Here is an 8,939-nt window from a genome sequence, read left to right on the forward strand (position 1 = left end):
GGTGGGGGGGTCTGGGGCTTCGGGCCTGGAGCCTGGGGTTCTGAGCCGCGTTTGGGCTTGTTCCTGAGAGCGTGAAACCGGCTTTGGAGCGCGGCTGCCGGGTCCGGGGCCCCGCGCGCCTCTCCCGGCCGTGCGAGCTGGTGTGACCGAGCTGGAGGGTGTGAAACTGAGGTGCCCGTCCTGCCCTGTGAGCGTGCGGTGAGGTGTGTGGGCTGCCACAGGAACTTAGAAGCCTTTGGAAGTAGGTATAACAAAGAGAGGGCTCTCTGGGACTGCTTGCCTTGGGCCTGTCAGTCTGTGCCTCAGGTCCAGCTCTAAATGCTCATCACATTTTTCGGGTTTTAATTGTTCTGCGTCACCTCTGGGGTTTTATTTAACTCCTTTTAATAACGCCTTGCCAAATAGTTGAATTAAAGATGAAATAATCAGGCATCTTTTCAAAGTTTAAGTTTTAATTTTAGTCACTGCCACCCACCAAAAGAGAACAAGTTGGGGAGAAGTTTGTGCTGATTGAACTCTCCTTGAAGCTGTACTGAGCTAGGAACATGGGTGTGCTTGTGAATGCTAAATTGTTGATATTTTGGAGCTTTCTCTGGGCATGAGAAGAGGATCACAAATTTAGATCAGTGAAAGCAATCTGAGACCTCTCAGTTACTCAGTTCAACTTGCCATTTAATTTGCCTGGCATCTGAAAGAAAAGCTAAGTCTTATGAGGAACTGAATTGTAGAAAAAGTAATGTATGACACTGTTTAAATCTGACAAGCTCTAAAATCTGAACCTGTACAGCAGAAAAATGTGGTGTGGTATTGGGTTTACCAGGCAGTCTGCCTTTCTTAGGGTATTTCAATTTCTGGAGCATTTCTCTTCAGCATTCACTAAAATAGTTTAGATTTGCTAAAAAAACTGAATTCAAGTAACATCTCCTTTCCTCACTTGTCTTTTTTCTGTATTTTTATAGGTGACAACAAAGATTTTGTTACCATGTTTTCAAAAAGGAAACGGTCAAAAGCTGATGCTTCTGGAGAGATCTGCATGTCAGGCTTGCCAAGTAGGTATAATCAATTATATGTGGAATGGAGACCTGTTGATAAACTCGGCAGCTCCCAGGCAAAATGGTAGTTTTGATAATTCTAATTGTTAATGGTGTTGTTGATCTTTAAACACTGTACAATCACAGTAAAACCACAATCCTGGATTCAGTGCCATATCATCTCTCAGTCCCTCTCTTCTCACACGTTTGATCAGTGTTTACCATTGTGAGCTTCCCTGCTTTCAGAGTCTGCAGATTCATCACGTTTGATCAAAAATCATCTCTATAAATCAAACCAAAATAACGTCTCTATGTAGCTGGAGGGAAGATAGTTATTTTTCACCTCAGCAGATGGAGACAGGTCTGGTGGGGAGAACCTGTGTTCAGCTGGTGCTTTTCAGGGCAGAGGAAAGTATATGCTCTAGTGTTGCCCATAGACTGTTAGTGGAGCAAACCACTGGAGGTGTATCTTAAGTGTCTGTGCTCATGGATCACTAAAAGGAGTGAGTAAGAAATGCCACAGTGGTAGCTGCTCTGTAGAATCTGCACATTGGAATCTGAGTTGGCTAATGACTGTTGTCAAACAGCAGTACTGTTTGTTGGTCTGGTCCCTTCAGTGTATTCCTGGGTTCCTCCAATTTCTTATTTGAAGGTTAATTTTGAGTTAGTTTTTTATATGAAGGATCCTTGCTATTATTGTGGAGTATTTGAGGTATCGTGTCTTGTTTTCTCAGAAACAAAGAAGTCAAGGATTTCTGATAAGGAAAAAGCGTCTGCCTACAGTGGAGTGGAGAATGAGGGAGTCTTTGAAGAGCTCCTTAGAACATCAGGAATTGTACTGAAATCTGGGGAGGGACAGAATGAAATAGGTATGGGTTTAGCACTTCTTCTCTGCTTTATTCTGAAAACCTGCAAAGATGTCTGGTATGAAGATGCATTTTACTTGCAGAGCAAAAATGCTTGAACTAGCTTGTTCCAAACTTCCTCTGGTCTCTTATTTTTAATATACTTCTTGATTTGCACAGCTCCTAAGCTCATTGTACCAGCTTTTTGGGTGTATGCATGGTAAGTAAAAAATATTTTGAAAGATTATTTGGGGTACGTGGAATAAGATGGGACTGCATATGTGATTAGTGTATTAGTGTAGAGTTACAGAGGCAGGAGCTGTAAAACAGGAAAATGAATATGTCATTGCTGCCTTTCAGGTTTGGCAAGACCTTCAGCATTAAGCCTTTTTAGTGCTTTTAGCCACTCTCATCCCAGACTGGAGAAACCCCAAGTGGTGAAACCACTCAGGCTTTTGCTGATGGGACTTCTCAGTGAAGCTGATGCAGATGTATCAATGGATGGGCATAAGAGCTTGTACTTAACATAGCTGTTGTTATGATGCTGTGTGGATAAAATATGTCTGGGTCTTTATTTTCTTTCTAAACTTTCTCCTTAGCTGTAGATCAAATAACTTTCCAGAAGAAGCTCTGCCTGGCTCTGGAGAAGCACCCGACTTACCCAGACGTAAGTGATGAGCTGTGCTTCGGCAGGACCCAGCTTTCAAACTGTTTGCTGTGTAGTGAAAGATGCAAATGCAGCTGCCTGTCACTGCTAGTTCTATACAACAGTATGCAACACAGTAGCTTAGCTTGGATTTCTGTGGTCCAGATTCTCTAAATATCTCAAGGTTGCCTTTGCAGCCTTTTATGTCCCTTTGACCTCCTGCTACATCTGTCTTCTCAGCTATTACTTCTGAACAGTCAGAAAAAGATGGCTAGGCTGTGCCTCTGTTAACCCAGCCTTGGGCTGCGTGTTCCAAGATTGGATTAGCACAATTCCAAGCAAAAATTCTGCACTTCCATCACTCTGCCCTGTCAAAGCATTTAATTGGCAATATTATTCAAGCGACAAAGACCATAATCTGCTCATGAAGGACATCTGAAAAGACAGCAGTTGATTTGGGTGTTTTTTCAGGATGTGGGTAACTTCCCTCTGCTTTGCAGGTCGTGAAACAGTTTGTCAGCGGCTTGGAATCTCACATCAAGGACAGAAACCAGTTCAAGAACTGTCTCCTGCCATGTGCTCCTGTACGGACTGAGGGGTCGAGGTCAGAGAAAATGCCTTCTATCTTCTCTAGTTAAATGTCATGTAGCACTGAGCAGAGTGGAGGGAAAGGCCACAGCTCCACCTGATATACAACAAGACTTGTGTCTTATGTAAAAGTGGCTGGTGAAACACACTGATATTTAATAGCAATAAGTTTAAAGAGGTAAATCATGGAATTGACTAGCTGCCTATGGCATGCTTTGAGCTCCGTGGCATTTTATGGCAAGAGCCAAATACTATGGGGAAAAAAAAATAATTTACAAGGTTGGTGAAGGTCAACTTTTTTTGACAGTTTTTTTCCCAGGAGATACTGCTTAACCAGAGAGGCTTTTGTGTTTCCAGCTTGCACTAGTCCTGAAGAGAGTAAACTTGTTCAGAGCTGAAGTGCAGTTTTAAATTTTTTTTGTGTGTGTCTGTGGTAACTATGTTGCCCTAAGTTATTATAAGTGTATTTTTTAAAAAACAAAACAAAAAACAAAACAAACAGTAATTGAGAGAGTTACAGCCTATTCTCCTAACATGTTTTTATTACAACTGTGGTGGATCTTTCATCTTGCAGGACTCTGGTGCACTCCTATTGTGAAAGCCTCATTAAACTGCTTCTTGGAATTAAGATCTTACAGGTATGGGCACCTTAGCTTGCTCTTTACAGTGGTGTTGATTTATTTAGGGATCCTTTTTCTTAAATAAGCAGAAGATTAATAGAACTGGTTGTGAGGCAGATGAGGCTGCATCTGCAGTAGTCTTCAGTTTTTTTAGGAACAGAAAGATGCTCAAGGCCTGGAGCACATGGCATACAAGAAAAGACAGAGGGAAAATGAGCATCCTGCCTATATGCTTTGGTTCTATTCAGTTATGTGGATAGTTTATAACACTTCAGCATTCGCGGTTTTCAGTTTGCAGGCTGTATGCCTTCTTTCTGGAATTAAGAAATGTTTTTGAACAGGAAATATTTTTACTGGTTCTTTTGAGTATTTAATTCTTTTAAAATTTTGTTTTCTATGCATATGTAATTTTTTTTTTGATGGAAGATCAGTTTTGGTGGCAATGCCACAGCAGAAGCAGTAAGTCGTCATCCTAACACTCTTTTTGCCCTTCTTCTAGCCTGCTGTCGTAACACTGTTGTTGGAAAAGATCCCTGAATTCTTTTTTGACACGTGAGTACAGGCTGTTCTCTCTGTCTTGAAATTAAATTTAATCTTTTGGACAATCACCAGCTGTTTGACTCTAACTGTTACTTCAAATTTGCCTGAATGGATGTTTTCACTGATGCTTTTTTCTTCACACGTGCAAAATTACCTGAGGGGTACCATAACTTCAAACTTGTGGGTGCATAAAGCTGAAGACAGATTTATAGAAGCTGAAATACAGACATACCTTATGATTTATTATGTCCTTCTTAACTACTGGCACACACTTGGGAAGCATTTCAGCAGAGGGACTACAGAGCATCTCATTATTTGAAAAATAATTAAAGTGACCGGCATAATTTTAGGAGGTGGCTGGTTGCAAACAATCATCCCTCTAAAAATACAAGTTGTGCTCAAAAAAGGAAAACAGAAAGGTTTTTGAATGTAGAAAATCATAGCAGAATGAGAGATCTTGGAGTGTAGCATAGGCAGGACCCAAATGCTTCAGCTCTTTCCAGGGCCCTGGACGCTCACTACAGTTAGTGGAGCAGGTCAAGGGACAGAAAGAAGCTGAGGCTGTTTCTGATAAAATATTTGTTTCAGTGCTAAGCATCAGGCAGGACACAAATGCTGTGCAGAGGCTGAGTCTGAGAAATTGTTTGAGGAAGGTTTAACACAGTCACAAGGACTGAATTGTTTTCATCCAAGAATTCTGAAGGATCTTGAATGTAAAAGTAACAAGCTGTTGATTGTGCTGTGAACCCTTTAGGAAGTCTTAAAAGTAGATACTGTTCACTTGTCTCCTATAAAACTGTAAGAAGGGAGGAGCGTTATTGATATTTTCATAACATGGTTTTGATAATCAGTTTGACTTGCATCTTGTGATCTTGCTGACCAGCAGCAAAACTTTTGAGTCTGTCCATAGGTCTGACTAATCTGCATTTCACTTTCTGCTGTTTCAGTGTGGGCACCTTTGGAACAAATTTTCCCCGGCTCATTGTCAATCAGTTCAAGTGGCTTGACAAGATTCTTGACAATCAGGTGGGTACTCATGGTACCATCACACGTATGTTTTTTTCAGTCAACTTCTGGGAATTTGCTCAGGTGGGATGAGAACAATTATTATTATGCTAGTGAGAACTCATTTTGTTTTCATATTCACATGTTGAAGGAGAGATTTAATTATTTCTGTTTTATTATGATTGCCTTCAGTGACTTTTGAACATCCTCTCCTATTATTTTTCTTCTTCCCATGCTCTAGGTCTCCTTTTTCATCAATTTGTATCTGTATATATGTATCCACATGGGTTGCCCATTTTGGAAGTTGTTGCTGGCAGGAAGTTACAATCCACTCCTGTTTAACAAGAGATACTGTTGCTTGCAAGCACCTGGGGTTAAATTCTCTGTTCCTGCTTTGGTGGTTCTTTTCCTTCTGTCTGTAAGTCACTCTGTGCAGGGCTGTTACTAGGGAGTCCCAGAATTAACTGAATCAAGAAGTCACACTGAACACTGAGAAGCTTGCTGTTGGATTTCTCATTTTCCTTTGCTCTCCAAGACAGTTACATCCTACATGTAAAATACCATGGCTCTGTAAAAGCCTATGCTTTGACTCCCAACTTCAACAGGACAATTAGTTAACGGATAGTTGGCATAAATCCAGACAAATTACTTCATGAGTGACCTTACATGCATAATATTATTGCCAGCACTTGCTCGCAGTGAGACTTATACATTTTACAAGTGTTTGTCTTGTCTGCAGGATCTCGTCAAGAAGTTAATGCAGATGGTTAGTGTCTCTCCAGTATCAATCCAGCATGATATTATCACCAGTCTACCTGAGATCCTGGAGGATTCCCAGCAAACTGAGGTTGCTAGAGAGCTCAGGTAGAGATTATTCTTTTGTTTTTTGTTTTGGTTTGGGTTTTGTTTGGGGTTTTTTGTTGTTTTTTTTTACCCTTGCACTTACCTGATGACAGAAGCATGGCTTGAAGGTATCAGGCCCAAGTGACCTGTGTGGTTAAGTCATTTTCCAGTAGTGTCACAAATTTTTTATATATGGTGAATCCAGAACCTTGTAATTGTCAAGTTCTTGCTCGAGTCTTCTACCAGATCTTTGTCCACACTCCCTGCTGTTACAAGATCTGGAAAAGATAGACTTTTCTTATCTGCTTCTAATCAGCAGCCACAGAGTCACAATTCAGTGTGTCCAGAGAGGAGCGATAATTTAGGGAAAAAGTTCTCCACAGTGCCAGTGGCATATTTTGTTGTCAGTTTCAGATACGGTTTTTTTTCACACAATTTACTCAAGGTCCATTCATGGTTCTATTAAGAAGTTAATTTGTTTTCTTTTACTTGTGTATCAGCTGCTTGCTAAAACAGGGCAGACGGCTCACAGTTCCAATCCTGGATGCCCTTTCTCGTCTGGATCTTGATGGAGACCTTCAGGCTGAAGTAAGAGCTTTTACTTAGCAGCTGAGCAGAACCCAGCTCCTGCTTAGCAACACAAGAGCTAGAACTTTTTTGCCACTCGAAGTATTTTGCTGAGTGTGACTTCTGTAGGTTTTCAAAAGTCCTGAGCTAGCTCAAATTGGAAAGGAGTCAGAGAAACTAAAACTGGTTTTGAAACATATGTGAAGGTTTAAGTGAGGAGAGAGAGGAGTCTTCTGGCTGTCACAGTATGCATTCAGTAATTTCACACACAGGTCTCAGAACTAATGCAAAATCACTTTGTCCTGCTGCAGTAAATGTTTACTGCCCATCTTAAACCTGCTTATAGTCACTCTTTTTTCAAGGTACAGTGACCAGACTAGACTGCTATATTATAGGAAAAGGCAGACCTGTGATGACATCCTCACATGATCGTAGTTTTTCTTTGTGGAATAATGGTAAAGGAGATGAGGTGTTGTGCCTTGGGTCTTCTGGGCATGATGGATTGTTGCACTTCTTGCAGCTACGCTTCTTGTGAATAGAATAAATTTGGTTCATTGAGTGCCTGCACTGTCTAGCAAAATACGCCTCTTTCATGCTTATCCCATGTGAAAGCCAGTTAAAAAATGATGGAGCCAAGCTCTTCTGGCAGTGCCAGGAGATATGATAAGTGGTAATGGCTGCAAATTACAGTCTAGGAGGTTCAGATGGGACATATGAAACAATGAGTTAGGGTCTGCAGCACTGACAAACTATTGAGGCGGCAGGACTTGGGGATGGGAAAGTTTCCTCTATCCTCTTGTATATTCAGGACTCAATTAGCAAAGTCAAGGCCTGATCTCATATTGACACTATTCCTGCTCTGAGCAAAAGGCTGGACTATAGGCCTTCAAAGAGTCTTTCCCACTAACATAACTACATGTCTGCCAACCACAGTCCTGCAGCTGACCCAGTCTTGCTTTTTCCCCAGGTGCGACAGTCTGCTATGACCATTGTGCCTTCTGTAAAACTGGAAGATTTGCCTGTAGTAGTAAAATTCATCCTCCATAATGTCAATGCAGCAGATGCAGTAGAGGTACAGTATTTTCTCTATAATAAAGACCGATAAGTTGTCTAATCCAGTGCATGTTTTAACAGAGGGAAGTTGCTTCACACAAAGAGGTGTATGCTTTAAAATTTTCAAGTAACATTTTAAATCAAAGCACATGTAGAAACTATATCTGTCTTTTGACATGGATTTTGTTCTGCCTTCAGACATGAAAATTGAAACCTCATTCTTTCTCTTGGCTATTGCAGATTTTTCTCATTTCTTTATAGAATTTTTTTTTGTGTATAAACATCTTAAAGAACTGAAAGTAGTCAAATGGTCTTGAGTTGAGCTCTTAGACCAAAAAACTGTGGTTAGGAGGCAACTTTAAGCCTTTGAATTCTAAGCATTGTACAGACATTTTTACATGCATTTGTACAGACCTTCAAAGGGTTTTAAATTCCAGAAGTATCCAACAGGCCTGGGACTGCAACTTTGTAACTCTCTTCTTGTTTTCTCCACTAAGTTCTGTTCTAAATCTTGTTTTGGAAACATCCTTGCAAGGGTGGCTCTCCTGTTGGAGAACTGTGTTTATTCTAAGGTGAAAGCTTCCTCAGGTTTTCAAGTTGCTTTATCTAAAGAAGCATATTCTGAATCTTTAAAATTAACCAGTTGTTTTTTGTCAAGGCAGCCTTGCTGAACTACTGAACATGTTGGTTTTTTTCATACTTTGAGAAAGCTTCAGCCAGATGTGGATTTTGATCTACCCAAATCTTTCACTGTGAAAACAGTGTGTGTAAAACTGCAGCTCAGTCTGTGCTGATTCACTACAATTTGACAGCAGTTAAATTGGTAAATTCAGATGCTCTGGAATTCCTGTGGCTGTCATATCTTGCTCTGCTCCTAAACAGGTTAAAACTGGTTCACAGCAACACACAGCAGATATAGGTGGGAATTTCATGGAGCAGCTCTTAAGAAATCTGCTTTCTGAATATATGTGCATGACAGTGAAAAGCAAAGTGTGACTGATTTACTTTCTAAGTATAAAAAAGAAGTTTCAGCATGACTAAATGCTTGTAAGTCTTTACAGATATATTTGGGTTTGATTTGTAATTTTAAGGTTACTCCATGAGACTGTGTTTTCTTTTTCTCAGCTTTTTCTCTCCTCCCATGTCACAATGATATTTGCCAGGATTTGTGTGTTACAGGTGATTTCTGATCTTCGGAAGA

The 8,939-nt window shown here is 40.5% G+C and overlaps 1 protein-coding gene across 1 annotated transcript in view; it reads left to right on the forward strand.

Annotated features, from left to right (window-relative positions):
* FANCD2 (Fanconi anemia, complementation group D2) overlaps window positions 1-8,939 on the forward strand; it is a 38,016-nt gene that overhangs the window by 767 nt on the left and 28,310 nt on the right. Inside the window, exons 2-12 of the mRNA XM_009993479.1 lie at window positions 960-1,049; window positions 1,766-1,900; window positions 2,476-2,543; window positions 3,023-3,126; window positions 3,685-3,748; window positions 4,230-4,282; window positions 5,218-5,296; window positions 6,015-6,139; window positions 6,619-6,706; window positions 7,653-7,757; window positions 8,918-8,938. Coding sequence (XP_009991781.1) covers window positions 960-1,049; window positions 1,766-1,900; window positions 2,476-2,543; window positions 3,023-3,126; window positions 3,685-3,748; window positions 4,230-4,282; window positions 5,218-5,296; window positions 6,015-6,139; window positions 6,619-6,706; window positions 7,653-7,757; window positions 8,918-8,938 — 932 coding nt within the window. The remainder of the gene's footprint in view (window positions 1-959; window positions 1,050-1,765; window positions 1,901-2,475; window positions 2,544-3,022; window positions 3,127-3,684; window positions 3,749-4,229; window positions 4,283-5,217; window positions 5,297-6,014; window positions 6,140-6,618; window positions 6,707-7,652; window positions 7,758-8,917; window position 8,939) is intronic.

Source organism: Chaetura pelagica, unplaced genomic scaffold, assembly GCF_000747805.2.
Source record: "Chaetura pelagica isolate M959 unplaced genomic scaffold, ChaPel_1.0 scaffold630, whole genome shotgun sequence".
In the NCBI taxonomy this organism is placed as follows: Eukaryota; Metazoa; Chordata; class Aves; order Apodiformes; family Apodidae; genus Chaetura; species Chaetura pelagica.